The 17462-nt window shown below is 42.7% G+C and overlaps 1 protein-coding gene across 5 annotated transcripts in view; it reads left to right on the top strand.

The window, feature by feature from the left end:
* Window positions 1-2330: 2330 nt before the first annotated feature.
* Window positions 2331-17462, top strand: part of MARK1 (microtubule affinity regulating kinase 1) — a 115480-nt gene continuing 100348 nt past the window's right edge. For all 5 annotated transcript variants that reach the window (XM_074949228.1, XM_074949227.1, XM_074949226.1 and 2 more), the window contains exon 1: window positions 2331-2435. In XM_074949228.1, coding sequence (XP_074805329.1) covers window positions 2373-2435 — 63 coding nt within the window. In that variant the 5' untranslated portion in view covers window positions 2331-2372. The remainder of the gene's footprint in view (window positions 2436-17462) is intronic.

The following is a 17462-nucleotide window of genomic DNA, read 5'->3' as shown; positions in this document are numbered from 1 at the left end:
TGGCATATTTGGGCTCATAAATAAATAGCCTAATTTGCAAAGATGCTGATCCAGAATTTCCCAGTCACCATAAAGTCTGGGTGTGCAAGCTGCACAAACTCCATAAGAAATAGGGAAATCTGCCTGCTCTTCAATGCTAATGATGAGTATTGGTAAAAAATAAGGTTAAAATGTCTGTGCATGCTTAACTTTCGGCATGCCATCATGCCCAAAGAACCAGGACCTGAAATAAGCACTGGAAACCTCCTATGCTACAAGTCTTGCCTGGGGAAACATTAATGAGTCTGCAGTAACAGGGTGTTCATCTGGATCCCTTAAATCCAAAATTCTTTCTTTTCACATGTGGCTATGACCCAGGGAAACCTCCCTCCTTATCTACAGGCCAAGGTAGCCACAGCTTAGTGTTGACTCCTATCAGCGGTGAAGCCCATCCAAGACCGCAGATTCCCTCTTGGTTGTGTCCCCCACAGAAGGGGGTACCCGAACCTCGGTTTATCCACACCAGGGGCATAAATCGCTCCCCCAACCCTTAGGTACCCGAACCTCAGTCGTGCCCTAGGGCATAATTTACCCTCTTAATAGTTACTGTCTTCCCCTCACCCCCGTTATCCGAACCAGCGATTACCCGTGCGGGCCCTGAGTCACTCCCAACCGCGCTTATCCGACCCCAGGGGCCTTGCCAGCTCCCCCAGCCCCCGAACCTCGGCTCCGCCCCAGGGTGTGAACTGCCCCCTTCGGATCAGGGGTGGGGGGGGAATTAACCCCTCCGCTCCCGACCCGCACCGGGCCCCGAACTCCCCCGGCTGGCTCGGGAGCGCAAGGCCCGTCCGCCGAAGCGCTGCCAGGGCTCGGGCCCAGGCGGGACCCCCGGCAGCCGGCGCGGGCAGGGGGCCGCGCCCCCTCATTCTTTGCCGGCCCCCGCCCTGCCGTCAGCGCCGCTCTGCGCCCGCCCACCCAGCGCTGTTGAAGCGCCCCTGTTTGCTGCGCCCGCCCGCGCTGGAAGCAGCCGCTGGCTTCTCCCCCCACCACAAGCAGCGGCTGCCGGATCGAGCGAGCCGGTGCCTTGGGCCGGGCGGCGCGGGCTGGGAGGGGCAGAGCCGCGTGGGGAGGAGCCGCCGCCGCCGGATGCTGTGAGGAGGCAGCTCCAGCTCCCCCACGCTGCCGGCCACTCACCTGGGTGGGCAGCGGCAGCAGGAGGAGGCGCAGCCGGTCGGGCTGCCCCGATCCCGGCCCAGGCGCGGAGGCGGAGGCGGAGGCGGAGGCGGCGGCGGCGCCATGGCCCCGGGAACCTAGCGGGGCCGGCGCCGCGGCACGTCCCCGGGTCCCCCCCCGCTGGGGAAGCCGGTCTCCCCGCACCGCCGCGGCCTAGGACTCCCGGGCGGCCCGTCCCCGGCGCGGGGCCCGCCCGCCGCCCGCAAGATGTCCACGCGGACGCCGCTGCCCACCGTGAACGAGCGGGACACCGAGAACGTGAGTCCGGGCCCCGCGCCGCGCCGCGCCGCCCTCCGGCGGGCTGGGCTCCCTCCCCGCTCCCGCGCTGCCCCCCGCCCCGGCCTCCTTCTCCGGGCTCACCCCAGCCCAGGTAGCCAGCGCCCGGTTAGGCCGCCGCCGCCGCCGCCTCCCCACAAGCCCAGCTGGGCCGCTCCCCCGTACGCAGGCTCCGGGCGGGCCAGGCACCTTTCTTCAGCCCTTCCCTTCCGTGTTGGCCCGGATCGCCTCGTCCTCCGGCTCCCCTCCTTCTGGGCAAGCGCCCCCACCGCCTTGTCCCCTAGGCCGGTCACCCCTCTCTGCCTGGGCTTCTCCCTCCCTCCTGCATTCTCTGCGTGAGCCAGGCACCCCCGTGTGCCCCCTTCCTCCGCCCCGGCCCACTCCTCCGAGCCAGACTGAGCTCCTCTCTCCCATCGACCCCCACCCCCTAGGCTAGGCAACCCCCTCTGACGTACCCAAGCTGGACAGTGACTCTTATGTATTGTCTGTTCAGGTTGGTTAGGACTATCCTTGGGCACAAGGATAGTCTGGTAGAGTCTGCACCTCCCCACGCCAGCAATCAGGTTTGGTTATGTCCTTCACTCGGGGCAGGTCTACGCTAAGCCAATCTAATTTGGGCACTCTGGGGTGTGGAAAAGACCCCCCCCCCCCCGAGTGACGCAAGTTACAGCGACCGAAGCGCTGTCCACACTGCCGTTATGTTGATGGGAGACGCTCTTGTGCCAACATGGCTTCCGCCTCTTGGGGAGGTGGAGGAATTATGCTGATGGAAGAGCGCTTTCCTGTTGGCATAGAGCGTCTTCACCAGACGCACTACATCGGCACAGCTGCGCTGATGTAGGACTTCTAGTGTAGACCTGTCCTCAGGCTTGGGCTAGCTGCACATGTTTCCTCTCGAGGCTGGTTTGCGCCCTTTCTCTATTCTCCAACCCCTCCATGCACCAGAGGTAGGAAACCTTTTATGTTCTTTCTGCCTGGGCTGGGCACGCTACCCCATCTTGCGTCCCCTAGGTTGAGCTGCTCTCGCTTTGTAGCCCTTTGGGGATGGGTTGACCTTTGCATTCCCCTTACGGTACTTCCTCTGATGCATCTTGCTCCTCTGAAAGAGGCTGTACTCCCTTGACTAGTACTCCGTTGGACTACTTAGCTGTGTCTCCATTTGTGCTCTTCTTAAACATCCTTCGACCCTTGCCTCCTTGTTCCGCAGCCAAAGTGGTGCCTTATAAATAGGGCCCTACCAATTTTACGACCGTGAAAAATGCATCACAGACTGTGAAATAAGCCTTTCCCCGTGAAGTCCGATTTCCTCCTGCTGCTAGGAGCGCCCCTGCCAGGGGGCTCCTAGATCCAGCTGGGCTGGGGAGGGAGAGGACTTGTTCATCCCCTGCACAGCTGCTCTTGTGGGTAGCTCAGACCCACCTCCACGAACCTCCTGTGGCTACAGGAAGTTATGCAGTTGCTGCCTTCAGAGTCCAGCTCTGAAGGCAGCACAGAAGTGAGGGTGCCAATCCCGTGAACACCCCGCCCACACACACATACAACAGGTTTGCGACCCTCTTCACAATCCTCTTTTGGGTCAGGATCCCCACGGTTACAACACCCTGAAATTTCAGATTTGAACATCTGAAAATGTGAAATTTACCAATTTTCAAATCCCATGGATGTGAAATTGACCATAATGGACTGTGAATTTTGGTAGGATCCTACTTACAGAGTAGAGGCCTAAAATAATACTGGCCACCATAAACGGGGTGGATATTTCCAATGTTAAGCTTGTTATGTGGGAGGGCAGGGTAAATGAAAAATTTTAAAAGATTTGACTTTATGTATATAAATATCTTTTATGTTCCTTTCCAGTGGTGACATTTTATAGATATACACAGTGGTGGTATACGAGATGTGAAACTTTTTTTGTGTGGGGTACAAAATACGGGGACGGAAACCTAAAACAAATATGTCTAGAAAGTGCCTATCATTAATAGCTATTAGGATAGTAATGGAAGGGGTAGGAGGAAGAATGGAGACAACATACAAGATCTGGCCTTATGTTTACACATACAGTTTCTAGTGGACAGATATGATTATTAGGAAACTGGAGGGGGAAGTGAGTGGGGAAAAAGATACATTTTTATTTATATTGCAGTAGTACACAAAGACCCTAACTAAGATTTGGGCCTCATTGTGCTTTGCATTTTATAAACACACAGGCAGATATAGTGCCTATTCCAAAGAGTTCACAGGCTAATATGAAATAAGAGAGAGGCGGTAGGGAAGGGAGGACAAAGGTAACAGAAATAAGATCATGTGGTTACATTAATTAGTATAACTTAATTGTTCTGTATCTGAATTTTTTAATGTACATAATTCAGTGAAACTTAACTGGCATAACAAGCCATACTAGCCATAGCCCACGTGTAAAAAATATACATGAATATAATTAATCTGTCCCTTACTGTTGAACAATTGATCTGTAACACATGTCAAAGAGAAATGAGCCCCTTCATGTCATGTCACATCATGTGGTATCGTTGGAAAATGATTTAGTTGAGGTAAAGGTAAAAGAGGACAAATAAGTTTGTAATTATAAATACCATTCCTTATTTATTGTAAAGTTCCAGGTCTGTTTGGTTTTTTTTATTTTGCAGAAGATAAAATGTTGGGTGATGGTGGAGGTTGGCCTTTTCTTGCTTGCTTTGGTAAAGCTAGTAATGGCTTTAGTCATCTTCCTGACGTAAAGGCCACTTAGCCTCCCAGTCTGGGAACTCTTTGGAATTCCATAGTCAACTTCAGCTGAACTCTTTTGGATGTTTTTAGTGTTGTTTGTGTTATGGTAGCACGTAGGAAATGCAACCAAGGATCAGGGCCCCATTGTGCAGTGTACTAAACAGACAAATAACAAAGATATCAGTCGCTGCCCCAGAGAGCTTGCACTGTAGGTGTCATGCAGCGTGTAACAAATGCATAAAATAGTGTGGGGATGGGGTGGAGTGGAAGGATGAGATAACAAAATGAACAGAGTTGAGAAGAAAAATAGAAGTTGCAGCTTGCCCCATGTCTAACTAATGCCGGGTGGAAAAAATTGCGACCTAATGGTAGATTGATTGCAGAGAGGTGTTTTAAGAAGGGATAGAGAGGAGAATAAGAAGGTGGCTTTATGAATTTTGATAGATTTCCCCTAAAGCTTGGAGGTTGAATGAGAGAACACGGTAGTTGGAGAGGCAGGTGGGATGCCTTTTTGATGACGGTGAAGGCTTGAGTATTACTCCTGGGGGAATGCTGCTCCACTGCACGTGCACAGAATTTATGCCCCCCGCATATTTCTTTGCTTTTCCTGTAGAAAAATGACTTTCTGGCAGGGAAGCAAAGGGAAGCCATAAGAACAGTCATGTGACCCTCCCCAGCAGTATGTTTTGAGTTCCCAGGGTAGATGGCAGAGAGGTAAATTACTGTGGGACAAGAGGCAGGACTGGGGAAGACCGGGCTGTTGGCTCCTTCTCTGCGCCGGGCTCAGTTGCTAGTCCTGGCTGGGCTGGGGAGGCTGGGACTTCCTCTTCCCCTGCACAGCATCCAGGGCCAGGTCAGATCCACCCCCAGATTTCTCTCCCTGCTGCAGGAAGCTCTGCAAACCACCCCGCCCCCACTTCCTACACCCATTGCTCCTCAGCTGCAGGGGGACGGATTCCTGTACAGGGAGCTGCTCCCCCATCCGACCAACCCCCATGCATCCAGACCCTCCCGCTGAGTCTCACCCTCCCCCGATGAACCCCACTCCCCCTGCACCACCCTGATGAGCCTTGTGCACCTGGATCCCCACCCCACTGAGCCCCAGCCAGCTACAGTGGATCCCCACCCCACTGAGCCCCACTCCCCCAGCATCTGAACCCTCCCCCACTGAGCTCCCCACAACCAAACCCCCCTGCCGAGCTCTCTCCCCCCCACACCCAATCCCCCCGCCCTGCTGCTGAGTCCAAACCACCTTCCCCTTGGCCTCCCCTGCAGCGTTCCATTACCGTTGCACCCAGAACCACCCAACAAGCCCCTGTGCATCCAGATTTCCGCCCGTACCTGGATCCCCCACTGAGCCACCTACACCCAGATTGCCCCACACAGAACCTTCTCAACCCACACCTGGATCCCCCAACATTAAGCCCCTACACTGTTGGATCCTGCCTTGCTGAGCCTGCCTGCCCACATGGAGGGGTGGGACCCTGGGGTGTTTCTGGGGCAGGCCGGGTCCTTGCGCTGTGTGAGGGTTGGGTGCAGCTTCACCGCTGAGTCTGTGTCCCTGGGGTGGGGGTGGGGGGGTGCGAAGCTGCACAGTGATCTCCATCCTCTGTGCAGCCAGTAGCCTGTACTCCACAATGCCATGCTGGAGCCTCCACGTTCATTTGACAAATACAATTTGCAGAATTTTAAAATATTGTGTGCAGAATTTTAAATGTTTTGGCGCAGAATGCCCTCAGGAATAGTGTGTGTTGCTTGAAGTACTATGATGGGAAAAATTATTTGTATTATTGGATTGGAAAAAATTGTGCAGCAGGAAAAGTATACTCAAAGGTCACCTGTACAACAGTGTGCATGCAATGTGACAATCTTATGAACCTCGCCTCCTCCCCCAATGATTTACTATTTTCTGGTTCATGAAGATAAGGATATTAACCTATTAGATACCAATAATGCCCTGAGTTTTAATTTCTCTTTGGGGGTTAATTGGACAGCCTCGTACAAATGGCTAGCAGGGAATAAGCAGATTAGTCAATTAAATGCAGCAACCCAGACAAAGTACTGACATGAAGTCTGGCTATTTTGCACCAAGGAACTGAAATTGTCCTGAGGAGAAGGATAAAACTGAAAGTGGGGGTGAGGAAGATAAGGGGACAGCATGGGATGGGTTAATTGGGTATATTAACTATGCTATAGTTAGAATATTTTTATTGTCTGGATTTGCTTTACATGATAAGAACATATGGTTTTGGTTTGGGGAGAAGGGGGCGTGGGAGAAAATATCCTGACAAGAATTCTTTTTTCCAGTGCCTTAAGCAACAGCATGGCCTGGTTTCTGAGCTTTGCCAGTTCAAAAGTACGCTGCATCTTTTTTCTCCACAATTTGATGGAGTGGTGTGAATATTTGGCATATCATCTCCATGTCAGATTATTTTTCTGTGTATGTAAGTGTGCCACTACATACATGGCTTAGGTGGTGGGAACATAAAATGTTGTGTTATCCTTCTGTTGGAGATGATTTTTGCTTCTGTCAAAGTTGTACAGTATTGTTGCATCCACAGAATGGGTTTCCATGCTGTAGGGAAAAACCAGTTGTCGAGACACAGTGTTGTGGAAGAAGATGGAATGTGTGATACCTTTTTAAATGTAGGTCAGCATCTTTGTTTTTTACAAAACTATGTCAACCAGTTTGAATTTAACTTTTCATTTAAAATGTATATGGCTACTAATGGGACATATGGAATAAAGGTTTAATTTCTCACCTCTCTGTTAAAGGAATTCATCTCATAATTCTGTTCTTAAGTTCATGTCTTTTTCAGGCTATTCTTTTGTCAAATGATATTTTGATTTCTTATTAAGTAGAAGAAAATGTTTTCGGCAAAGCAAGTGAAAAAAATCTCCACACATGACTTTAACTTTATTTCCTGACTCTGTGGGTTTTAAGGTTCATATGTAACAGTAACATGAATTTGCTTGTGTTCCACATCCTGAAAATTGTAATTTTACAACCAATACTGATTGGTTACACATTTAACCAGAAAAACAAGAAAAATACTAAATATGTGCAATGTTGTCAGATTATCATTGCTGTTGAGACCTTCACTTTTTTTTTACATTGTGATTTTAATTGTGCAGACCTAATTTGCATTAATGTAGCTTTTTGAATTTAATACCTTTGTCTTTTTTAAAAAGGGGAAAACTAATTTGCCTTTTCAAAGAATAAATTGGGAGCCTTAAAATGGTAAAATTATTAGAAGTTAACACTTTGTTGTGAATGGGTTAAGTTCCTCCCTGTGCTGCTGCTGTTCATATGGAGTCAGTTTTCTATACGTTTTTAATGGTGATAGAACAACAGAAAAGATTGAGCTTTAACTTTCCCTTTAAATGAAAATACAGCATTTGTAAAATATTGTAAAATCTGGCAAAATTAGACTGATCTGTTTGTATTTGCATTTAAGATTTTTTTCTGACCCTGAAGTTAAGGAAGTTGAGTCTTTTTGAAGAGTTTGAAGTTTCAGTAAAACTTAAGGGAGTGTTTATGCTGTAATAAGTTAGAAGTGTTTTTTTTTGTTTTGTTTTGTTGTGTTTTGCACTAGTTGATGTCTGTAAGCAGAAGCTATTGTGTAGACAGGGCAAAAGCGGTTTTACTACTGATCTCTGAGAGCTGTTCAATGAGAGTGAAAATGTGTAAGCCTTATCTTCGCTACAGTTTCCACCACAGGTAATAAGGAAGGAGCTTCACTGGTGCAAGCACAATTCCTCCCTCTCCCCATCAATTTTCCAAGTGCAAACAAAGCCCCAAAATATCCTTCATGCAAATTGTCCCAGCAGTAATTTAAGAGTATCAGTTCGGTGATCAGGGCAAGCTGGTAGAATGTGCCATGATGTCCCAAAAAGACACTGGTTTCATGGGCAGTGTTCAGAAGTGATCTTTCAATTGCACAGCATGTATTTCCTCCACCTCCCTTCACCAAAAAACACTGCTCAATGCAGTCAGTGCCAAGTTTCAAACTCTGGCCCTTATCCTTTAGCCATTGTTTTTATTTTTTTTTTAAATATGTGGCTATAATTTAACAGTACAGATTTTTTGTTTTTCTTCTCTCCACGATTTCAGAATCACTGGAGGGATTTTGCTAAAACTCTCTTAAAATTGGTCTGGTGTCTTCTGCCCTATATAATATACCCCTTTGGGCAGTGGTAAAGCGTGAAAAGATTCAGAGCAAAAGGTGAATGTTTTGGAATGTTATGGGCATGTGAAAACAAGAAGTTAAAATGGAAACTATTTTATAACCTTCCCTATAGTGGAAGTTTGAGGTACATGCTATAAAATAGCTTAATAGTTTTTCTTCCATTTTAACTACAAAATCAATTTTGATTCTTTTCTCCATATCTTCCTTCTCCCCAAAAAAGTTTACTGCCATATATAGTTAATTTATAGCGATGTTTTCACTTCCCCAGTTCGTAAATGAACTTTTTTGTTAGTCTCTCAGTCCAATGTTAAAGTAAAACTTCCAATTTTAACTGTAGGTGGTTTTCTTGTAATTAAATGCTGTGAAGAATAATACTGTGTGATGTCTTCTCAGGCTAGATAATTAGCAAAAAGGTCTTCTAAATACTGAGGCTGTCTCAAAGTCAATTTTGAGTTTTGTAACCAGGTAGGTTATTGCACATTAGGCAGAATTTTGGCAGGTATCCCAGGGAAACCAAGGTAAGAAACTACAAATTGTTAAAATAGTACTTTTTGCAAGGCAGGTTTCCTGTCCTGCTATTTTCAACTTCATTTACATAAATATGACCAAGCGTGTGCAGTAATTATATCTGTAAAATAATTCTGAGGTCGCTTCATTGAAAGGTATATGTCATATGTAGGTTAATTTTGCATCCTTGTGAAATTGAGGACAGTTGCGGAATTTTTTTTTCTTTTAGATGAGTCTTAGGGTTTTTTGTGTGCGAACTTTAAAAGAAAATGTTTACTTTTGTCGAAGGACATATGTTCACATTCACTGTAATAGGCTTCTGCCCAGTTAAATTCAGCTGGGCTACAATTAACCTTTAAGGCAATGAACCAGACACGATCAAGTAGGAATGGCATGATTCATACTATAGTGGCAAATCAATAGAAGGCTGTTTACACGTAAAATATTGAGTAGATTTTTCTGTGCATCAGCTTGTAAATCCTACAGTGATATGCATTGTTCTAAAATTATTTGTCCTACCAAGACAGATGATTTGCCTTCACTTTGATGTGCACTTGTATCATTGTGATTGTGAGAAGCAGTAGATGATAGTAGAACAGATTAATATTTTTGTTGAAGTAAATACATTTTCTTTACTAGCTTTCAAGTGTCATGGCTTGCTCTTGTTCATTTCGAAAACTTTCACCCTGTTCCAGAGTGTTGACCACTTGAAACTCCTACTGCAGTCAACAGGCTTTGTAATTCTTCAGTACTAATCAGGAGCAAAACGCTTTGTGTGCAGAATGGTTTAGATTTTTGAGTTATTTTATAAATACTTAAACACTTAATAAAATTGATTGTTTTGAAAGTGGAAACATTTATGTTTACATCCAAGTGTTCCCTGCACTGTTTAGAACTCCAGCTTTGCAGTGCTGTGGTAATGTGTGAGGACCAAAAAGTTTCACGTTTGTTGTGGTAAATTTCTAGTTATTTTCACTGTCTTCAGTAAAGATGAATACAAAACCTAAACAAACTTTTTCAAAAAAGCAAGTAGTGTATAAGTTATGAGATACAACTTGAATTAATAAAAACTGCCTGAATAGTATGGGAAGTCTCTCTAAAAATCTTCAAGTATCTGTTTAACCCACTAAATGAATGAATAATAAATGTTTTCATAGTACTTCATATGGGAAATCTTAAGAAGATTGCTAATGTTGATTGAAATACTGTGGAAAGCTTATTACGCAAGCATATTTAATTTACTCATAAGTGCAGACAAATACCAACACTGATCAATACAGAACTGTCAACAGCATTTTCTGCTTAGGTGGTTGAGTGGTATTGCAGAATCCACTTCTGTTTTATATTTGTTTTGTATACTATATGTGAGAGTTACAAAATGAAGGATGTTAATGAAAAGAGAAAGTAGCATTCAAACTTAAAATAACATATTACAATAATTTAATATGTTCCAGTTAATCCATAGAAATGAACCTAAAATAATATTTCATTCTACACTGGTCTTTTAAACTAATAAGACTGTAGATATGAAACTTCTGTTATAAGAAAGGACCTTAGTTCAACTCTGGTACTAAGCATTCACGCAGTACGTATAGTGGAACATCTGTGACCACCTAAGATCTTGTAGCTCTGTTTTGCAAGAGTAAGAGATGTTATTAATGGTGACAAATTCTTATTTATTATTACAGTAAAACACAGAGGCCCAACAGAGACTGGGCCATTATGTGAGGCACCATACAAAAACATAGTAGTAATGTCCCTGTCCTGAAGAGCTTACAGTTTAAGCATCAGTCCTGCAAACACTTAACACAGCTGAACTCTAAGCACATGAGCAGTCCCATTTAATTAATTGGGACTACTCATGCATAGAGCTAAGATCATGCACAAGTGTTTACAGAATCAAGATGTAAACAGAGCAGGCAGACAAAGGGTGAAAAAGGGATACAACATACAAGCAACTGAGAGGGAACACATGCATAGAGGGGTTGTGACTTGCTCAAGGTTACACAAGAAGTCTGTGGCAGAGCTGGAAATTAAACCCAGATCTCCTGAGTTCCCATCCAATATCTTAACTACAAAAAAACCCCCATCATTGAAGAAAAGAACTTAAAACTTGAAGCTAGCATAAGAAATGTCAAAGGATTTGAAGAAACAGATGTATTTTAATAGCAAAATAACTATTTACTTCTTTTTGTAACCCTGATGAATACATTAAATATACTGTTGAGTAATTTCATTCTGTAAGCCTACATTTCTGTTTGAATTATCTCATGTTCTTAATTTTGTGACTTAAACTGTTACTTCTTATGTCCTTGCATTGTTTGAACAGCTTCCATTGTTCCTCCCCCAACAGTGATTGCATGCCAGTAGTGAATGAAATGGACTGTTTCTAAAAAACACACACAAATATGTACAGAATATGATGATGACTGCATGGCAGTGAATATTGTGGTTTTATTGGCTTGAGTTTGGGTGACATTTGTTACTCATGAGTGCCGATACCAGCACCGATAAAAACTTTATACCACACAACACCATTGTGTATTCGCTATACGTCATACAGAGAAACGGTTTTAAAAATGTTCTTGTCTTTTTAAACACTTCTGTCGGTATTACAGCATGTTACGTTTCCCACATGTAAAATGGTGCTGCCTTAGTTCCAGGGAGTCCACTTTTCAAGGCTTAGTGGGAGAAAAGATTGTAACTAATTTTAGAATTTTAATAATTCAAAATATTTTTTCCATATTTAAGGTTGGACTTGTGAGATTCAATATCTCTGAACCTATTAAGGGCAAGAGCTGTATCCAGTCCAAAAATAACAGTCTCCTGTTTCTAGCCTTGCTGGGTCCTGAGGTATTGAGCTTTAAACTGTCAGCGGTCTAGGGTTCAATATTCATCATGTAACTACAGGGGTTGAATTAGGAAAGGGGGAAAACAAATAAATGAAACAAAAAATGTGGTATTCCCAAGCAGAGTGGATAAAAATCAATGATATTTTAAAAATAAAAAATGGTCTTTTTGTATTTAATTTTCTTAATTATTTTTGTTTTAAAAAATCTATTTAAAAATAAATTTGAAAAGGATGACAACCTATGTTAAGTCTAAACTTACTGTAATGTATTAACATTTAAATTAAAAACATTAATATTAAGCAGTATATGTTTGCTGCAAAGTTTTAAAGAAAGTCAAGCCATTAAACTGTTGACTGAGTACTTGGAACCAGAGTTTGTTGAAGTGCTAAGCCAGGTTTTGACAGCAGTAGCCTCTTCTGCAGACAGAGAGAGAATATTGCTTTGTTTTAAATCAGTCTGCTCTGTTCATGTCAAATCTGACCAGTTGAAAAGCTAAAATAAACCAGCATTCACAATAGATCGTGTAGATGTTCAAAATGTGATTATGCATGCTTTGGTCTGTTTGGCAGTAGTCTCTTTGGGAAGCGCTCTCTACGTGAGGCTCAGGTGCTCTGCTATGCTCTTTGATCTTTTCTCCTTCTTAGGTGGATGATAGAGGGAGAAGTAGTGCTCTTAGAACCACCTATTCGTAGTGCCAGAAGCATGTGTGTGCAGATCTTCATACTAAGGTCTTCTCTCTGCTTTCTGTTGTTTGTTCAGTAAACAATGTTAACAAAATCTCTCTTACAGTGAGATAATTTGCACATTAGGATTATCTCACTGTAAAATCCTAAAAAACGTCATTTGTAATATTTACTGTGAGCGTAGCATTGTGCCTCTGCTAAAGATGGCTGATTATAGACAGGTGAGAGAAAAAACCCTTATTCCATTGTAAAAAGAGTGGAAATAAGGCAACTGTGGTTTTACTGAATGGTAAACTAAGCAGGCCTTGCTTATATAATCTATTTGAAACATGGTGATAGGATCTCAACTACCACCTCAGCTGATTCATTTGAATAGATTTATTATTACATGCTTTCTAATATCTGTCATCTTGAGACACACATTACTTCTGCTCATTATGGTGCTACTGTAAGTTACCCTCTTCCATAGGCACTGACTTCTGCTTTTGCCGGTGGGTGCTCGACCCCCCTCTGCCCCCAGCCCCGCCCCAACTCCACCTCTGCCCCCTCCCTGCCCCTATTCCGACTCCTTCCCCAAATCCCGGCCCCGCCTCTTTCCACCTTCTACCCTGAGCGCACCACGTTCCCGCTTCTCCCCCTCCCTCCAAGCACGCCGCCAAACAGCTGTTTGGGAGCAGGAAGTGCTGGAAGGTAGGCGGAGGAGCGGGGACATGGTGTGCTCGGGGGAGGAGGCGTAGGTTGGGCGCCAGGGGGGTGGGGTGGGGGAGCTTGGCTGCCAGTGGATGCAGAGCACCCACTAATTTTTCCCTGTGGGTGCTCCAGCCCTGCACAGTCGGCGCCTATGCCCTCTTCCAAATGCTAGTCCTGCAAACCGTTAAGTAATACTCTACTTTGTCTGTCTGTGTGTGTCTCTCTCTTCAAACTGTACTTTCTAAACTCCTTTATTTTGTCCTCTTTGGTCATTTATCCTAACTTTCTTATGTTTCCCACCCTTCCCTGTATTATCTCCAGATTTTTTGTTTGTTAATGATGTGAACCAAATTGTACACAATACTCAAGTGTCTTTGTCTTTACCAGGGTTACATAGTTATCTTTTCTTGTCAGGCAAGTGATAGCTGTGTGTGTGCACATCCCGAATAGCATTTTAATAGGGAAATAATCTGACTCAAAGTTCTGGTGAAGAGACCAAAGAACGCAGAATGTTTCGAACCTATTGGTGAAAAGGGACTATTAGACTGTAGACTATTACAATTTTAAATGCTCAGCCAGATGACAAAAATGTTTTTTCCTTAATCAGTGTTTTTTTCCCCCAAGTAAGTATCACATTTTGTTCTGTACTGGGTGATATAATAAATACATAATGAGAATTCCTCTATATGAACTGAGATTAAACATTTTCAGAAGTCATCTGTTGAGAGAGAGAGCATATTGTTTTGTTACTGTAAGGCAGTATATTAATTGTAACTTTCTTAGCTAAAAGTATCTTCATAGAGGGAACTTCTGATATAAAGAGTTATCTGATAGGTGGGTAATATCTTGAGGAAGAATTATGAAGCAACAGAAGATTTTAGAGTACCTATTACAGCAACATGTATGGCTCTAGGAAAAAAATACATGAACTAGTGAGTTTTTCAAAAACTCATCTATAAAGGATATACACTTGACCTTTAACATCTTCAGTTGTTTCTCACCTATGAGTTCTGAGACTTGCTACAAGATAGGTACTTTCTGGAAACCACATTTGCCACCTATGTCCATGGATAATAAATGTGCAATTTAGGTCTCATCAGAAATTTCAGGATAAAAACTTTTCACTGAATTACTGAATAAAACAGGCACCCCCCTAAGAGAACATAGAGCTGTTCAATTTACAAAGGATTACAAATTTTACAGTTCATGTATTCCTTTCATAGTGAGCAATTCTCCGTGTACTCTAGAGGATATTCTGCACAAGAAGATGAAAAGTCCATCCTTTGAATTTCCTCCATTCTATTTAAAATAATCACTTATTCTTCAGGAACAGTTCATGATTGGCAGATTCACTTAACCATAACCTTTAAGAAGCGTAAGTGGATTCTAACAATTTGGGGGAAATGGACACTCAAAAAAAATCTGGGAAGTTTACTTCATAAAAGTGAAGGCATATTAGAAAAAATAATTGTAGTTTCAGAAGTTGAAGAATATATGGAAATATACATTATAGGGTACATCTTTTCTATTTTATCTTTTGAGAGAATATTCTCATCTTTTTTACAGCACTCAATAAATTGAGGAGTATAGGATATGAAGACTCTAAACGTATATGAAAGAAAATACCAGTTTCACATGAAAACACTGAAATTTCACTTATCTATCTAATATCTAACTTCATTTTTAATTAGATATGGAATTAGTAGAAGCATATTGCGAAGGAAGCATTATGACGTGTTTAGTTGTTCATGTCTGCATCAAAACATGCTTGATAAAGAGGTGGATCTGTGGATGTAGATGCTAGTGTGAAGCTACAAGCTCAGATGCTGAGCCTATTCCTCCCTTTGCCAAGATCCTGCTCTTTGTCAGTGGGGAGACTCAGCCATGGAGTTGGCAACACTACTATCATCCAGGGTCCTGCTTCTACTTCTGAGTTTAGTTGATATTGTGAGGGGAAGGGGAAAGAGGCACATTTCTGCCCTTTGTAGCAATATTGGTTTATCTTGTCCATTCTCCCCCCCCACCTCCCCAATGTCCTCACAAACACAGGGAAGGTCAGGGGAATGATCTGTGCCTTGATAATAGCCTCCCCCTGTAGTGCTCCAAAAATGCTTCCCCCTCATGCCCTCAGTGTCCCCCATAAGTTTGGATTCAGTGAAACATCTGTATTTTGTAATACTGAGAGTCCCATCCAGTGAGCCACCTTGATGATTTGCTGGATGGGACTGTTGTTAGAAGGCTGCTACTTGGAAGCTGTGTTTATCCTAGCCCTCCAAGAACTAGAGAGAGAGTAATTAATGGCAATTTTTATATCTTTGAATAAGTGTTTTATTTTGTTTTGACCTCTCCTCATTTGTAACTGTAATTTCTTTACTACTCTACTTCTCCCTTTCAATCTCAATTTCATCTTTAATTTTCTCAAGAGATTCCTCCCAACCCTTCTTTCTCACTTTCTTGGATAGTAGGTCCTATTCCCAGTGTCACTATCTGCAATTTTTTTTTCTATGGCCCTGAGACTTTCCTTCTGATCTTCTCTTGCTAATAAAATTATCCAGTTCTGATTCTTATATTTGTTCTTATTCCTTGGCTTTGGCACTTCTCTTCACCCTATACTCTGTCACAAGAATATAGTTGACATAGCTTACTGTACATAGTTTGACTTTAAATGGCTGTGAAACTTTGTGCAATATACTTCGATATGAATGACAGTATCCAAAAAAAGCTGCTGTTATCAATGAATGAGTCCACTCTGACTGTTTAAAGACTTTTGATGTGTATCATGTATTTCTCAGTTGCTGAACGTTGCTTTTGACTGATTTCAGAGTAGCAGCCATCTTAGTCTGTATTCGCAAAAAGAAAAAGAGGACTTGTGGCACCTTAGACTAACCAATTTATTTGAGCATAAGCTTTTGTGAGCTACAGCTCACTTCATCGGAGTGAGCTGTAGCTCATGAAAGCTTATGCTCAAATTTGTTAGTCTCTAAGGTGCCACAAGTACTCCTTTTCTTTTGACTGAAAATAGGGTCTTAGAAAGATTTAACTTTCAGTCTCAATTATTTTAGTGTTAAACTTAGGATGGTCTGAGCTCATGGATTGTGAGAAAATTAAAGCTCAAAGATTAATTTAGGTGAGAACATCAACTCAGGAATGCAATACCATGGGGTATTTGTAACTTAAGCTCTGATCTTGAAAAGACTTGGCACCAAGTTAAGCATGTGCCCCTGGAAGTAGTCCATGTGCCCTGTAAGTGCTTGGAGGGCATAAAGTTAAGGACATCCATAAATCTTTGTGGGATTGGGGCCATGTTTGCTAAATCCTAGGGCAATGTAACGATTTCGACACATAGGTGAATTGTTCCTAAGGAGTTAGGGTAGTCTCAACTGTTTGCATGTTACTTAATCACTTATTTAAAACTGTATTAAAATAGGGACAGAGTGCACTCCTATTGGGAGAAGGAAAGATTGTTTTCCATATTATCTGAAGATGCCTTTTCTTTTAGCTCAAATCTACACTGTAAGTACTGCTATATCTGACTAGTTGGATACAACATAATTATCCTGTTTCACAATTAAAACACAGTTTTCTCTTGCAAGATAAAAAGGACCAGACTGCATTGTAACAGCATTCCTGAACAGTGCAATACCCTTTTACTTCAGCAAGTTGCACAGTTAAATGCAGTTCATTCCTATGGTAAGACCAAACTTTTAAACAAATCAGGGAATTATTGTGTTGTAACTGAGTCCCCAACTATGGTGGTGGTTTCATTGGTGACTGTATCTTACACTTACCCTTACTTACAAAATGTCGGACAGGAAAAAGTTGGCACGTATGGGCTTATAACAAAAAGCTAGCTCCACCCTTACTGTGGCAAGACTACAGTCTCTGTGATGTAAATCTTGAGCCTAAATTAAGAACCATAAAGTGGTTTTTCACACACTTCCTATTGATTATGTTCTTATTTGGTATTTAGAAATTCATTTTTAGCCTATATACATTTTTATCCAAAATAATTACAAGTGGCGTTCTCAACAAAACTGCATTCTCCAGACTGTCAGCCAAATGACTGTTTGAGAGAGATGTGCATGTGTCTAATTATTAACCAATTTTATGACATAACATATTCCATTAGGATACAGAAATTCTAACTAACCAGCATAAACACTTTTCATAGAGCACTCTGTGTAATTTTATAAATGATGTTTGTTTAAGAAAACCTATGTTTTACACGACTTATTAAAAGGTTCATGCTGCTAATAATAATGGTTCATAAGGAACTTATAAAAATATTTAGAGTTGGAAAACTTCAACATAAAAATTGTCAAATTTTA

This window comes from Natator depressus, chromosome 3 (assembly GCF_965152275.1).
Source record: "Natator depressus isolate rNatDep1 chromosome 3, rNatDep2.hap1, whole genome shotgun sequence".
Classification (NCBI taxonomy): Eukaryota; Metazoa; Chordata; order Testudines; family Cheloniidae; genus Natator; species Natator depressus.
The sequence above is the reverse complement of the archived record's forward strand: the minus strand, read 5'-3'. Positions and strand labels throughout refer to the sequence as shown.